The following is a 16,411-nucleotide window of genomic DNA, read 5'->3' on the forward strand; positions in this document are numbered from 1 at the left end:
CTCACGAACTTTATCCATCATAAGATTACAAAAAAGAGTGTAATAGTTTAATTTGAAATGGGCTGGGCTTAATTGAGAAATTGGGCTCTACATTTATTAATATTAAAAATAAATCTAGTAAAACTGAATTTCTAAAAAAGTTCCATTTCCGAAATCATCGCACTTTCCGCCGCCGCAACCCCACCGTTGCCGCTTCCAGGCATGTCTCTTATTTCTTTCCCTTTCTCGAATTAATGGCGTGGAGCTGAAACAGAACTAAGTTTCTCTTTTCTGCACTTTCTCTACTTGCAGGTGCATTTCCGTTTTCCAAACTTCCTTTCAACTAATGTATATCCTCCTCCAGTCCTGCTTACCTCCTCCACTAGCATTCCCTCCATCGATTTCCTGCAAAACGATACTCGCTTCTAGTCTTCCGATTCATAACCACTGTGCTTCCAGACTGTGCTCATATGTCACCCGATTAAGGGCCAAGAATTTGCAAACCCAGATTGACATGAATGGTTTTGGTGGTGATCAGGATGGTGAAGCCGAGGATGATTATGGGGATAAGGACGAGATTCCATGGAGTGGAGGGGGATTTAGAGGTGGGGAAAACGAAGGAAAGGATTATGATAAAGACCCTGAGTTTGCTGAGATTATTGGCTCTTTTATAGATAACCCGGATAAAGCGAGGTTCAAAGTAAGCTTCTACTTTGTCCCCCATCAAATTGGCTTGCGATTTCTTCGTTTCTATTTTTTTTTCTTTTTGGCCCTTGATTATGGGAGTTTCTTACATGTTTGTCTAATTTGGCAGTTGGAGGACAGATTGAGAAGGAAAAAGAACAAAATATTGCATACAAAAACTGGTTCCTCTAAGCCCATGCAAGTGAAATTTAATAAGTAAGTTGATGTTGACTTTTGACATTGCTGGTTGGACTGTGAGAAGGCTGTGTTTTTGGTGCTAGACAAATTAGATTATAACAAAACATTTCAAAATAAATGGAGATTGAATGCTGCAACTAGTTGTCCCCAGACAACATTATGATTTAGGGGGAAATTCAATTGCAAAAGGTATTTTGCTTCTGTGGAGTGCATTTAACAATTCTTGCAGCACAAGACTCTCACGGTCATCGTGATATGACCAACTAGGGGTCTGCAATTTCCCCTCTAAATATTAAGCTAAAAGGGATGAAAAGTGCTCATATTTATACAATTTGAAACAACGTTGGATTCCTTATTAAGATGCTTCCTCCAGCATTTTTTTATAGAAGTATCCTCTGGACGTTGATCTAATAAATGCTCATCATGTTTTCCCAAATGCTTTTGTCATTCTGCTTCACTTGTCCAGATCTACTTTCACGGATTGCATACTAGGTGTGCACAATCTTGGGTTGATGTTTAAGAATTTTGAGAATTTCATAAAAGTTGAGACTTTCGAGAAGTCTTATAAAAGTGAAATTTTTAATGGCTTATTTGTTCGCAAGGCCAGGTTTGATTTCTCAAATTCATATATATGGTTGGAGTTCTATAACACTCTGTTGGATAAAGATATTTCTCTGATCCGGGATGTAAGTGACTCTGTACCTTATTTTTCTTGTATTTTGTCCCCAAACCTCAATGATATAGTTGATCTAAATTTAATTCAGACTATTCGTTCGTGGCACATTATTGGACGGCTTGGTGGATGCAATTCTATGAATATGCAAGTAAGATTCCTTCAAAGACATGTTTCTTTCTATACTTGGAAACAAAAGCGATCATTGGAGTCACACAAAAAACGATGTCCCGAAAACGAAAACTGGCAAAAAGCTTCTGTTCACTATACAAGGTTAGAATTGTTATTGTATAAATAGTAATTTGTCACTCTATCTCCCGCAGCTGTCACAATCTCCAATGGAGAAAAGACCGAGTTATGATGCTGTGCAAGGAGCTAATGTTACACCAACCACATTTTACAACATTGGAGACCTTGAAATTCAAGATAACCTAGCTCGAATTTGGTAAGATTTTTGGCTCCTCGAGGCTTAAGGGCAAGTTTGTCTATAGATATTTGAATAGACTTGTACATTGACAGGGTGGATATCGGTACAATTGAACCATTGCTCTTGGATATTTTGATAAACGCGTTGACACAATTATGCTCCGAGTAAGAGCCCAAACCTGCATGTATCATCTCTTTAAAATCTGAGTTCTTGTTTTCCCGTACATCTCTTACTTGGTCGTGTTGAAATGTTCCAGCTATATCGGAATCAAACAAGTGATGTTTGGTGGAACTGAATTTGGAAATTGGAGCGAGAACCTAACAACAGAGGAAGTGGGTTACACCACTCACAAGATTTAGGGTCAGTAAGGTAAAATTCAGAGTGTCTGTGATTCTTTTCATCTGTTTAGCTGTTAGTACTTGGGTTATGTAGGTTTAGTTTAAGGTCATGTTTTGGACAGACCCGCAAGGGATTCACTTTGTACTCACACTACACACACACACACACACACACACACACACTATATATATGAAATTTTATGTCATGTTCTCAGAAAAGTTGAAAACTTTGCCCCCAAGTTTGTTTAGTCATCGTCTTTCTCTCAGCCTCATCTTCTTCCCCGAAATTCCAGTGTTCACCTGCCAATAAAAGATTGTCATTTTCGCAGATGTTCATCTGGTACCAAGTCTCACGTATGGAACGGAGGCTCGGGTTCAAAACCCAATTGAAAACGAACCTATAAATAATAATAAAGGATTGTCATTTTTGTTTTGATCTAAGAAACTCTTCAGATGTTTTTATTCGTACTTACGTAACATGTATTGGAATTTGGGCACCTCATTTTAATCTCACCTTCCAGAGAAGATTATTTAATTTGGGAAGAACAATCTTTCTTTGAATACATTTATTCTTCCAGTTGCACTATAACTATTTAATATATCTTTGACTGGTATGCGTTGATAAGGATTAAATTTTCATTTTATATTTTCAATTTGATGAAACAAATTTACCGAAACATAATTGAAATTTGATTTGCCAAAAGTTTCGGCTATGAAGTTGTCGGGAATTAAATATGTGCTGTTAGAAAATTTATTTATTTATTGAAGTGATTCAACACTGCTCCAAATGAAGCCTGGTATTTTTGTTTATAATATTTTTAATGAAGTGCTTTAGCATTGTTACAAATGAAGCAGTATCCTTTGGGTTAACGTACGTGTTAAAGATGTCACAAGTCGGTTAGATAAGAGTTTCTAAAAGTATGGATTTGGATAATCTTTTTCTCTAAGTTAGCTTTTCGAGTTGATAGGTAAAAGTCTCAATCTTAATATGATATCAGAGTCTAGCTTTCACCGTTATGTGTTGGATTGCCTATAATTGTGGTGACTTGCCTATGATTGGATCACCCATTATTGTCTTCACGTTCCTGGGCATGAGGGGATACATTAAGATGTCTCATATCGGTTAGATAAAGTTCATGAGAGTTGCATATATGAATTTGGTACCATCATCTCCTTGAGATAGCTTTTGTGGTTGAGTTATGTTCAAGTCTCAATCTTAACAATACCAGGTTGTGTATTTTATATAAACTCTTATCTAAGATTAAAATTATCCGATCATGGCCATTTTGGGCACATCACCGGATGCAAAAACCTTTGAACTCGATAGTTTTATATATATATATAGATATGTGTGTGTGTGTGTGTGTGTGTGTGTTGGAGTGCACGATACCGCTGTCCTTCAAAAATCTTTGTTTTTACAGAAATGATCCATCGACACTTTCTCTCTTTTGAAATGGCTTTGGTGCATAGGATGCCTGAAGTGATTACATTGCCCATAACTGGCGGCAACCTCCAGTATCTTGAGTGGCTCAAAAACAGCACAAGGCACAGCGATGAACAGTCTTGAGAGTATACTTAAAACACAAATCTCTCGAGCAACACACATGTTTTAACATAGGGTTAATCTGCACATACTTTAGAATGATGCTTGAATTGTATAGTTCACGCTTCTACTTTGATATGTGAGCTTGTTTTAGTAGAACAAATGGACTATATTTCTTCAGCACAAAGGAAAATGTGTGTTTTGGGCATGGCAAGAACTCATTTTGAATGCAATCAATGAATGTTATGAATTATTTAAACTGGATGTAATTAAAATTAAGTTTGTAAGATTTTGTAGTTTAAATAAGTACTCTCAGAAACCATATAACTAAGACCTATAAAGAATTCCCGCAAGAAAAAAGAAATAAGGCATAGCACTGTCTTCCCTCGCAGGTTCTCGCCTTTTTCTTAGTACAGTTCTGCAGCAGGTAACCTCAAAAACATTTCATGCCTTTGTGTAAATTACACCTTTTTCTTCCAGAAACAGGTTGTCTCGTACAAATCTTTCCATCTTCGATTTTTACTCCACATACATCCCTGCCGCTACATAAAGAATTTTGTTCCACTTCTTCTCCTACAAACTTTGGTGTTGATCGAGAAACTCTTCTTCCTTTATGAACCATACATCTTTTATTTCCGTGGGTAGGCGGCCTCTTACAAGGCGATCCATTATCCATGATAACACCACAAGTGGTACCTGAATGGTTGTTATTGTTGATGTGAAGCTCGAAAGAATAAGGTTGATTGATAACTCCGTGGGTCAAACCATGATTTTGATAGCCATCGGAAGATTCCTTCCTCTCTATGTTCAACTTTGAAGTAAATCCATTAACTTTCATACCTTTGTGCTCAGGACAACGTTTTCTTCCCTCAACTCTTGGCTCGGTACAAACAGAACCATTGCCTATAGCAACGCCACATACGTCGCTAGTACTGTATGAAGATGACACTAGTATTGGCTGGGACCTCCTAATTTTAAAAATTTTAGAAAATATTCTGTTGTTATATATATCAGTGCATAAATCTTCTCTGTTCTCCAAGAAAAATGGTTCAGAGTTTTTTATTTCAATCCCTACTCTCTTGCGATTGAAAAGTTTCATCTTCTTGGAAAGAAGAGAAAACAGAGATTCGCTTGTGTAGAGGTCAAGTTTCTTTAGTATATCATCAGTCCGACGTGCACCATTGCTTCCTCTGTTCCATGCATAATCAAATTTTTCTAGGAGCAGTGCTTCAGTTATCTCGGCATCCTTCTTATTCTTCATCTATTGAAAGAAATTCAGGCACAAAAAACTGAAATAATGGCTACGAGTGTGTGGATAAAGGACATAGTGATAGAGTCCTAATGTTGTAACAAACATATATGAGTGACAGAGAGTAGATCTTACAAGTGATAATATGTAACACAGAGTAGTGAACTTAGGTAATAAATAAAAGAGCAAGATCACTTTATTAAACACACAAATTTTTTGTCAATTTTTGGGGAAGAGGAAGAGACATTTCGATTTCGACAAGCTGAATAACTCAGAACAAAGTGATGCACACAATTATACTCATCAAACCAAGAAAAACTTACCGGAGCCCATCTATAAACAATCTGGAAGCCTTTCGAGAATATCTCAGTGAATAAACCAGGGCCTCTATCGGAACAAATGCTTTGATAAATGCCGACTGCCTCACCATTTGAACATCGATTCCCCAAATGTGCACCTTCACGACCATACTGCTGAAGTCTATTCCGAACATTGTCAGCTTGTCCAAGATAAACAGGAACCACAGCACTCGAGTCAAGTTTGCGCTCATCTCTCCCCAGTTGTGGGCGAGATGTACCCACACCCAGTTCGTAAACTCCGGGACAAGAGGTGCCATTGGGGAGGTTATGTATCCTGTACCTTACTGCCCCTTCTTTTCCCAATGAATGGTCTTTCCAATCAGAGGCTCCAATTAGAATCTAGCAGATATCACGTAGAACAATAATATAGTGGAGATTCCGCATAGAAAATTCAACCTTATTTACTCCCTTATCCAACTACCCACTTTGAATCTTCATTTGTTAGAATTTGCTAAGGGGCCATTTGACTATTCTCTGAACTTCAAATCCCAAGTAACTCCTATTTAAGTCTTAAATTAAGCTCGTAAGGATATGAAAACTTGTTAATCTCAAGGAATTGACATTCAATTTTCTTTAATCAAGAACAGGATTCGGTGCCTCGCACGAGCTAACCCCGTGATTTTAAAAAGTAAGACTTCTTCCTATTCTAAGATCTGAGTGAGTTGCTAACCTTCCACTGGGAGAAAGTTGAGTCATGTTTAACGGAGCTGGCTTCTTCTCTCTTCAGCCTCCCCCCGGCGGCGGAGGTGGCTGTGCTGGCGGTCGGAGCTCCCATTGACCACTCAACCGTATCGCATGATTCAAATTCGGACCGTTGCTTGCTGCTCACTCCGAAGTGAAGTGCTTTACCGACAAAATTAATTAAATCGTAAAACCAAATTATTTTTGATGGGTTCTCACTTTGTATCGGGCCTCTTCGGGAGGAATCGGCATATTCTTGGAGTGGGCCCATGGGCTTTATTGATTAACCTAATATTCCATCTTTTGAACAGACCCGAGAATAATACCCCTATAATATTTTTGAGCCAGAGTTAAAATTTGTGGGGTAGAGACATCGTTTTATTTATTAATGAAAAAAAATACATCAACACCCTTTTTAATGATAAATAAATCAGTGTCCGAGTTGGTGGAGTAAGTGAACATTTGTTCAATAGGTCAGGTTGGTGGAGTAAGTGAACATTTGTTCAATGGTCAGGACTTAATTCACCTTATCCATATCTTCTCGAGCGAGATTGTCATACATGAATTGTCTATTGTGGTTTATCTGAATAACGTGGTTTGTAGGTTATGATTATTGCATTAATTTGAGTTTTAATCAGTGTGTATCAAAGAATAACTGCTACGGATTTTCATATCATTAATAAAAATCATCTATATTTATTTATTAAGTTATGCATATAGAATTTTTAAATCACGCCCTTTTCACTAAAAGATAATATTTAAAAGTATAATAAATTATACATACTTAATGTGTGTGCATATTATTTGTGTGACAGGGGTGGTTAATGATTACCATTGTCCTCTTTGTATATTTGGGATCAATGTCTTAATTATAATTCACCGACGAAATTTTTTAAATTTTATTTTTTAATTTGTGTGCGACGGTTTCACGGGTCGTATCTGTGAGACGGATCTTTTTTTGGGTCATCTATGAAAGATATTATTTTTATGCTGAGAGTATTATTTTTATTGTGAATATCGATAGGATTGATCGGTCTCAAATATTAGAATCCGTGAGACGGTATCACGTGAGACTCACTCCTATTATGAACTGTGATAGGGAGAGAGAAAAGTTGAATTATTACCTAATCTGTTTGTTCTGATGTGTGTAGTGGGCTCCGCTAACGTGGCTTTGCTTTGGCTTTCTCAAATCAATTCGAGCATCCAAAAAAAAAGATAAGAAAAAGGGTCTATTTTCGTGGCATTTTCTCAATTGTCTTCAATGCAAATGATTAATTGTGGAAAATCATGCCACCCAAGTAAGAACAAGCCAACCGAAACAAATGTGCAGGCTTCGCGTGAATGATGGCATCCCTTTTTGTTGTTTTTTTTCGTGTTTTAATCACACATCTCGCATGAACCGTGCGTCTCGCAAAAGCCACTTTCGATTATTAACGATGTTGATGATTCTTGTTAGTTTCTGGGCCACCCTTTTTCCGGTACTTGTATCCATTTGTTGTGTGGAATGATAACAAAAAGATGAGAACTTTATGCTCGTTGGTTTGTTCAGGAACAATGTGGTGATGAATGACACGCTAAAGGAGCGGCCATTTTGAAAATTAGGAAATTGAAGTTGGGTGAAGAGGGTTTTAGGATTTTGATTATCTGAAGCCATTTCTTGTTGAGGGTTTGTGTTTTCTTGTACTGAGAGGAGATGAGTTTGAGGCAAAAGATTGGGGATTTTAGAAGCAGCGAATTGGATGTGGAGAAGAGTGTCGTTGTTGTTGCTGTGAAGTTTTCTAAAGATATTTCAAGAACTGCTTTGAATTGGGCTTTAACTAATGTAGCCAAGCCAGGGGATTGTGTTAGGCTGCTGGTGGTTATTCCAACTCATAGCTCAAGTAAAATCTTGACTGCCTTTCTCTTCATGCAGTGGTTTACATACAATTATTGGCCATTTAGGTTTAATTTGTCTATTCTTGAAAATGGATATCAATACCTAATTGTTTTAATTCATGCTCCTTTTTGCATATAGTAGTGATTTCTTCTACTCTATTAGTTCTTTCTAGCTGTTAGGTTTGTTTTTTGTGATTTATATGGATTTCCTAATTTCATTAGCTCAAATTTGTTTTGAAGTTAGTCTAAGAAATTAGGCAGCACAGCATAATGCTATTTTATTCTTTAATTGGTTCTTTTTTCGAGCAAGTATAAAAAGTTTTGCAATACTCATTTATTGAATCCTATTGAAACTCTCTTTTTGGGTGTCTTTTGTTCACAGCATCATCCAGGGAGGTATTATTTATGAATGTGAGAGAAGTTGAGACAAGTTTCATCAGTGGTCCAGATATCATCTTATTGCTTTAAGGCTGCGTTGAATTAATTTGGAAATTTTGTTTCACTGGATCCATGCATATAAAAATTATATATACACGTGGTCTTCATATCCAGAAGTTCCATACCACATGAGGCTTTCTAATTTGCTTGTATATCTTTAACATTGCGCTTTCTTTCTTAGGTAAAAAACTATGGGGTTTTCCGAAAATTGGTAGTGATTGCTCGACTGGTAACTGGAGATCAATGTCGGGAACTGTTTTAGATCAGAAGGATCATATTACTGATTTATGCAACCAGATGATGAGTCAACTCCAAGATATTTATGATCCAGAGAAGGTTGTCTAATTACCTGGATTGCATTGTCCTTCGTTTCTTTTATCCTCTGTTCTACTTCTCATTGGTCACAAGTTCAGTGATAACAAAGATTTTTTGCATAGGTGAGAGTGAAGATGAAAATGGTTTACGAATCTGAAGATGGAGTAGTCGCATCTGAAGCCAAGAGAACTCAAACAAAATGGGTTGTATTGGAAAAGTAATAGTTAATGCACACAGTATCTTTTGCATTGAATGTTTTTTTATCCAGAAACCCGAAATCTCCAAGAATTTTGCTTAGTGTCTTTTTAAATTGTTGCTTAACAGGAGAATGAAAAAGGAAGCAAACTTTTGCATGGAGCAGCTTGACTGCAATCTTGTGGTTGTGAAAAACTCCGAGGCACAGCTTCTTCGGCTGAATTTGATGGAACCAACTGAGAAGGAAATTAATACAATTCCAGATTCAGCATCTTCTATGAAATATCTGAAGGATGAATTCAACAGTATGAAAGTGCTAAATGTGACTCCAACAAGCAGCCCTGAGCACACATCATTCAAGACAACGGTTGACCGGATATCCTCAATTTCCAGCTTTTCTGAAATTAATTGGGATTTAAGGGTGAAACATATTTTACCATCAAGGGGACATCACGACTTTGAAGAATCTGACTCAGAGTCAGCCAGTGAGAATCCAAGCTCTCTTTCAACGAGTATAAGTTCCCAGCAATGGATTGAAGATCTGAGTTCTGCAGATGAATCTTCAAAGCAGTTAAATGAAAGTATACAAGAACCAGGCAGTACATCACAAAGTGAAAGGAATCAAGATTTTCGCAAGAATGTGAGAGAGATTATGTTACCAAATAAAAATGCACCGCACGACCCTCCTCCACTTTGCACGGTATGTCAGCATAAAACACCATCATTTGGGAATCCACCAAGATTGTTCTCATATGCTGAGCTTGAACAAGCTACTAGTGTATTTTCGAAGGATAACTTTTTGGCTGAGGGGGGATACGGTTCTGTACACCGTGGAGTATTACCTGATGGTCTGGTCATAGCTGTGAAGCAACATAAATTGGCTAGTACTCAGGGTGATCGTGAATTTTGCTCAGAAGTGCAGGTCCTGAGCTGTGCACAGCACCGTAATGTTGTGATGCTGATTGGATACTGCGTGGAGAACAGAAGGCGGTTATTAGTTTACGAGTTCATTTGCAATGGTTCTTTGGACTCTCATCTTTATGGTACGTGGGACTGCACCTTAAATTTTTTGGCCATAAATTAGTCTTTCGTTTGGTGTTCTGTCAGGAACATAGACTCATTGTGTCTTGATTAAGATCACAAGTGTTTTTCTACTGTTCTAATTTGATCAAAACTTATCATAAATGTAAGCTTTTCTTTTGAATTGAACCGTTTCGGGTTTAAAATTGCAGGCCACAGCTATGATCCGTTGGATTGGACTGCACGCCGAAAGATCGCTATTGGAGCTGCTCGAGGGTTGAGATATCTCCATGAGGAGTGCAGAATTGGCTGTATAGTCCATCGTGACATGCGACCAAACAACATTCTGCTCACGCACGATTTTGAGCCACTAGTACGTTGTCGCGTCTTTTAAACATGTGAATTTGAACCATTCAAATGTTCAAATGTTGACTTTCATGATAAAGGTCGGAGACTTTGGATTAGCAAGACTGCAACCAGATGGAGATTCGGGTGCAGAAACAAGAATAATCGGAACGTTTGGGTACTTGGCTCCAGAATATGCTCAAACAGGTCAAGTCTCCGATAAAGCTGACATATATTCTTTTGGTGTGGTGCTGGTAGAGCTTGTCACCGGAAGAAAAGCTGTGGATATAAATCGTCCCAAAGGCGAGCAATGCCTCACAGAATGGGTAGGTATTGCTCGTAAAAGTTGTGTTACTATATTTCATCCGAGTTTTAAGTACATTGATGCACGTTTATCTTGCTGTGTTTATTTCTGGATGGAGCAGGCACGGCCTCTGCTCGAAGAGAATGCCTTTTGGAAACTTGTGGATCCACGTTTGAATGGCTGCTATTTAGAAACTGAGGTTCAGGGCATGATACATGCTGCTTCCTTGTGCATACAACGAGACCCTGAGTCAAGGCCTCGAATGTCTCAGGTAAAAATGACTCATTTGGAGGAAAACCAAGAAGATTAAACTCAAGTTTTTTTTAAAAAGGGAATACTAAAGAGCTTTATGCTACAAAAGCTCGAGTTAAAGGTTTCGAATTTCACGAGTTTTTTGTTGCCTCATTTGAAACTATAGGTTCTTCGAATGCTGGAAGATGACACATACATCTGATGAAGATAAGGAGATGGTGGCCGACAATGTCAGCATGTGAGCAATTGCGTTCAAGAATTATAGATACAAGAATATTTACACTTGGTCGATCCCACAGATATTAATCAATGCCACAGTCCCACAACATTACATGCACGCACTCGTGAATATTTGATTCTAAAATGGTGAAGAATAAGAAGTAGAAGCAGAAGCTGTCTCTTTTAGATCCACGCTCACATCACTCTTGACTCCCTCGTCAGAAAACAAATCATTCGTCCTCCTAAATGCTCCATGGAGCACCACCACCACCACCAACCCCACCGCCAGCCCTGCCAAGAACACAGTTGCATGCGTCAGCAGAAACAAAACCACCGTAGAGGTCGACAGAACCACCAAGATCACACGCTCATCCACTCCATACCCAAGAACACAACAGGTGCATCCCGAAGGAAATACAGAAAGAGCCACACACCCATAGTGAAGATGAACACAACCATGGAGATAGGGTGCCACAACAGGCTAAGGAAAACCATGAAAAGGATTACAATCACGTAATTCACCTGGAAATAGGATGTATTGGTTTTGGCACTTGGAGGGTGCCATTGAAGCTTTCGGGCATCGAGCATGGTGCCATTTGTTTCCATGGGCGCCGGATTCCGACACCAGATCTGATCCTTTGCCTGGCGTGGGAAAGAAATGGTGAATCTGTTGATGGTGTTGTTGAGATTGCGCCATACACAGCAGACATTTTAGCAACGTTTCTCCGGGGAGGAGCCAGGGAGAATATATATGCAGAAGGAGGACAAAGGATATATATATGAGGAGAAATGCATGATATATCACAAAGTTTTGTTAGAGATGATCCGTTGCAACACATATTCATCTAGTTTCTATGTTTAGCACTGACTATTGTTCTAGGCATGTTTTTTATACTAAAATTATTACATAAATTATTATAGTTGACGTAATTAGTGCATATGTAAACTGTGAATCAATTAATATACGAGCAGGAGAAGATTAATAAATATTTGTTTTTTTATGAAATGAGGAAAGGAAGATTATTTAATTTTAGTGTCTTAGGTTTTTCAATGGAAAAACCCTTAGAAGGTTTTATTGTGTTTGTGTTGAAAGATTCGAAATACATGAATATAAATGTAATTTCATTATTCAAATGACATGTACAAATAAAATTCAAATGCATCTCCATACTTATTTATACCACAATTATACTAATAACAATGAATTTCAAATACTTAGAATATCGAAGTCAGTTGATATATATGAAACTTGTTTAGCATTGAAAATAAATTTGAAATCATAGATTTTAAATGACTCTCAACTTTATCCCATTTAATGAACTTTTCCATATTGTTGCTTTAGCTAATGATCATTAAAATTTTTATGTTGCGCAGTATTTAATAAATAAATTGGAGCATGCAAAGGAGAAAGATAAGATATAATCACTTCATTTGATTAATAGAGAATATACACTACAAGAAATTCTGCATACAACAACGCACATACGACAACGATTTTTGTGAAAAACCGTTGTCGTATGTTCTTTAACAACGATTTTAACGAAAACCGTTGTCTTTTGGGGGTCAAAGACAACGATTTTTATGGTTAATGACAACGTTTTATAAAATTGTTATATTTGAACGTTTTTTTAGGGTCAATGACAACGGCTCATATGTCTATTAAAACCATTCTCGATTAGCGTTGTTTTTGGAGAAACAACGACGATTTTGGAAAACGTTGCAATATTTAGCGATAGATTTTCTAAAACCGTCGCTAAAATTAGCGACGATTTATAAAACCTGTCGCTCAATTTAGCAATGAGATTGTTGAAACCGTCGCTAAGTTTAGCAACGGTTCAAAGCAAAAGCGTCGTTAAATTTAACAATGCGACGGTTTTTTAATAATTGTCGCCACTTGTGGCGGTGGCTCCAAAAACCGTCGCAAACTTTCTATAAATAACACCATTTTCGGCCCACTTTTCTCCACAACACTTAAAATTTTTCTCTTACATGATTTTATCACTTCACACAATACTTAAATTTTTTTTGACCATTTCATAACACTTAATTTTTTTTTCTCTTACACGATTTTACTACTTCACAACACTTAAAATTTCTCTCTCTGACACGATTTTAGTTTCGATCGTTAGTTTCTTTTAGATTTATTAAATTATTAAAAGTATTTTTTATATTTTTCGAAACAAATTAGCGACGGAAAACATGATTATTGAACGTTGCTAACATCGGTTTTGAATAAAACCGTCGCTAATTTTGTTAGTGCGGTTTTCCAAAACCATCGCAAATTCAACAGATAAAACCCGTTGTCGTTGAACAGACTTTCAACAACGCCCTCAGTTACAACAGTTTTAAAAAAACTACGACAATGAAAAATCCGTTGTCGTATGTTGTTTTTGTTGTAGTGATATGATGTCAAGTAGTTTCCAAACATTGTCCTTATAATAATAATGTGTTCATATGAAATTCTCCATTTTTAATAATTTGTTGTCGTGTTATTGGATTTTACAGGTTTAAAATGAATATTTGGGTAAAATCGAACAAAAATAGTCCAACGTTAAAAGTGAACCAATATCCAAATTTGACGATTTAATTTACAAAGTTTGAATAGAAAATTAAATGACTTTGTTCTCTATGGAAAATATACTAGATATTGGATTGGATTCATTTGCATTTGATATAGCATTTTATGCAAGTACATTTCAAAGTAACTCGCTTGTGTGCATGGGAAACTTGGGTCCCAAATATTAATGAAAACAGAAGGAATTATACTGCAACAAAATTGATATACAAGTACTACTACTAGTACTTTATCATTGAAGTAACTGAATATGAAACTAAAAGCCAATGGATGAAATATGAACAAGTGATCATCCATATAATTAGGTTTTCTACTCGTGCAAATCCATCCAAAGGTACTCTACAAATCACCACTCAATTTCATTAATTTATTTCGCCACTCGATATCCTAACTAAGAATAACACATCAAATCACACTCCACTGGATATTATCGATCCTAAACACTACTAATTAATGGATCACGAAAAGACTCATAATTTTCTTAATTAATCCCATTAATTTTGATTAATTAACTCAACCATCAATCAGTCCGGAAGATAGAGCCATAAGCAAGATGGCGGCATCCTTCTCGTCTTGTGGGAAAACCCGGAATCGAAATGCCAAATTCTTGCTCAAATTTATCAAGAAATCCTCCAAATCAAGCTTCTTCCTTATATCCCCATTACAAGAAGATCCAGAGGCAGTGACTGCCATTTTGCAGTGTTTCTTGAAATTTGAAGCATTCCCTTTTTTACTTATCTTCTCTTTCTTTTTCAGCTTGATCGTCGTCTTTAATGATGGTGTCTCGTCGGTCAACACAGCCGCCATGCCGTTAGCTGCCGCTGAAGCGGCAGCCATGGCGGCCCTCCTCGCCTTCCTTTGCCTAATTCCGCATGCGTTACAAAGTGACTGAAGAAAAAGCAAAGTAAATGGATGATCATGTTTAATTCCCAGCTAAAAATACAATGTAATTTACTCGAGCCTGTGAAATTCCTATGGTAACTCTCGTAGGGGAGATAGGTTGTCGGAAACTGGAAAAGGGTACGAATTTAAAGTATTGGAACCTAAACATGGCGACTGTATAAAGAAAAAGATTTACGTACCTTTGGGCCTTTAGGACCACTTCTCCAAAGAGGGGTCTTTGTTGTGTTGCAATCAGAACAAACCCTGAAAGGGTTACTGTATGAAATGCCGCTACTTGAATCCGTTTCCCACGAGTGTACTGATGCCGGGATCTTTTGATCGTCAATCACGTTCGCTACACTGCTGTTTATTTTTAAGGTCACGTGATTCGGGTTCGAGTTCTTCATCCTCTTCTGCATCAAAATAATCTTGGAAGGCGTCCATTGCACAGGTTTGTAATCAGCCCCATCCTTAGTGGCATGGGTTTCATCAGTTACATGACGATCTTCGTCGTTCCAAAGAGTTAATTTTATCCCAGGTTCAGCCTTATTCTTGATGTTATACGATGATGATCCACCTCGAAAACCAAAGTTACCTTCCTGGTGATCAGTTCAAATTTGCAGAAACCATTATCAGTTTTACATAATCTTCTTTAAAAAGATATAATTTAGGAATATCGCCAAAAAGAGAACATGACCCACCTGTTGACGATGCTGGAGCTTGTATAATTGGTGATCACAGTACCCTGCAGTATGATTTTGAATCGAATTGTATAAAAACTGACAGGAAAAAGGGTTTTGATCAATATCTCCATTAATCTGCTGCTCAACAGTAAAAGGGGAAGGAGATATGTTTAAGTTCATTGGCGCAGAAAAATGAGAAACCAAAAAGGGGGCGCAGTTTCTTGCTTAAACAATTGCCTATTAATGGTGGCAAAAAAGGAGTAATGAAACGAGATTTTACAACTCTTTAAAAGGAAGAAGGGACTTGAAATACATGGAGAGGATTAAAGATTGGCGTGACTTGATGACATCCAAAAAAATTATTACGTAAAAGAAGACAAAAGTACAGAAGGAAGGAGTAGAATACTACCACACGACCATTTGAAAGAACCCTATCTCTTTAACCAGAAAAAAAAACATAGAGCACATAGTTAACTAATCTGATATATAACGGCAAATCCAACACCAGTAGTTGTGTAATATTCCTGCATAACAAACATCATATAATATATATATATATATATTTATATATATATATATATATATATATATATATATACTGTACAAGTGTGTTTGTGTGGCCGTACTTAATGGCGTTGCATGATAGCATTCTGGATGACACAAGGCATTAAATGTCTTTGACAGACACAAGGCATCCACGCCTCTCCCCACATTCACATGAACAAATATAATAAATTCTTGTGGCTTTATATTATTTAAGGGTTAATTTATAAAATGTTTTCGCCAATAATTTCCAAAGATATGCATTTAATCACACTCTAAAGCGATATTTTAACGAAAATTATGTGCATCGTTATAATTAGTAGAAAGAGATAAGGTAAGAAAATTTCCCTATCCTTTGCTTTTTTTTATTCATCAATTTGAAACTTTCCTAAAAAATATTACAACCAATCGAATTCTTAAATCCAGACGAGAAGCAAAATATTAATGAAAAAGAATCGTGGCATTCATATAATTATATATATCTTCGTTCTTTCATTTTCCCATTGGAACACGAGAATTTTGAGGACCACATACAGAAAATGGCAATTCACCAAAATTAGCGATACTATGTATTTAAAAAAAATTGGTGTAAATCTACGTACTTTTACATTATCTTATCTTATGATCATATTAA

The 16,411-nt window shown here is 36.9% G+C and overlaps 4 protein-coding genes across 7 annotated transcripts; 2 read left to right on the forward strand and 2 right to left on the reverse strand.

Annotated features, from left to right (window-relative positions):
• Positions 1-68: 68 nt before the first annotated feature.
• Positions 69-2,443, forward strand: LOC140804320 (uncharacterized). The gene is made up of 8 exons (XM_073160246.1): positions 69-199; positions 292-679; positions 794-879; positions 1,469-1,547; positions 1,626-1,685; positions 1,858-1,979; positions 2,054-2,125; positions 2,218-2,443. The coding sequence occupies exons 2-8, from the start codon at positions 326-328 to the stop codon at positions 2,318-2,320; spliced, it is 876 nt and encodes a 291-aa protein (XP_073016347.1). The 5' UTR covers positions 69-199; positions 292-325; the 3' UTR covers positions 2,321-2,443.
• A 1,620-nt stretch (positions 2,444-4,063) lies between these two features.
• On the reverse strand, positions 4,064-6,364 carry LOC140804317 (protein EFFECTOR OF TRANSCRIPTION 2-like). Its single transcript, XM_073160243.1, has 3 exons — positions 6,121-6,364; positions 5,415-5,789; positions 4,064-5,103 (listed from the first exon to the last, which is right to left on the reverse strand). Exons 1-3 carry the CDS (start codon positions 6,223-6,225, stop codon positions 4,276-4,278), a joined length of 1,308 nt encoding a protein of 435 aa, XP_073016344.1. The 5' UTR covers positions 6,226-6,364; the 3' UTR covers positions 4,064-4,275.
• A 910-nt stretch (positions 6,365-7,274) lies between these two features.
• Positions 7,275-11,699, forward strand: LOC140804316 (inactive protein kinase SELMODRAFT_444075-like). 4 transcript variants are annotated; one of them, XM_073160240.1, is made up of 9 exons: positions 7,275-8,011; positions 8,626-8,780; positions 8,882-8,976; positions 9,084-9,997; positions 10,187-10,347; positions 10,421-10,645; positions 10,745-10,894; positions 11,042-11,113; positions 11,175-11,699. In XM_073160240.1, the coding sequence occupies exons 1-8, from the start codon at positions 7,825-7,827 to the stop codon at positions 11,075-11,077; spliced, it is 1,923 nt and encodes a 640-aa protein (XP_073016341.1). In that variant the 5' UTR covers positions 7,275-7,824; the 3' UTR covers positions 11,078-11,113; positions 11,175-11,699. The 4 variants fall into 4 exon arrangements, with proteins under 4 accessions (XP_073016341.1, XP_073016342.1, XP_073016340.1 ...); XM_073160241.1 differs by having other exon boundaries at positions 7,276-7,582; positions 7,681-8,011; positions 11,042-11,238; XM_073160242.1 differs by having other exon boundaries at positions 7,279-7,429; positions 7,681-8,011; positions 11,042-11,238.
• A 2,174-nt stretch (positions 11,700-13,873) lies between these two features.
• On the reverse strand, positions 13,874-15,414 carry LOC140804480 (GATA transcription factor 21-like). The gene is made up of 3 exons (XM_073160516.1): positions 15,253-15,414; positions 14,752-15,150; positions 13,874-14,557 (listed from the first exon to the last, which is right to left on the reverse strand). The coding sequence occupies exons 1-3, from the start codon at positions 15,412-15,414 to the stop codon at positions 14,183-14,185; spliced, it is 936 nt and encodes a 311-aa protein (XP_073016617.1). The 3' UTR covers positions 13,874-14,182.
• Between the last annotated feature and the right edge of the window lie 997 nt (positions 15,415-16,411).

Source organism: Primulina eburnea, chromosome 11 (genome assembly GCF_022965805.1).
Source record: "Primulina eburnea isolate SZY01 chromosome 11, ASM2296580v1, whole genome shotgun sequence".
NCBI lineage: Eukaryota > Viridiplantae > Streptophyta > Magnoliopsida > Lamiales > Gesneriaceae > Primulina > Primulina eburnea.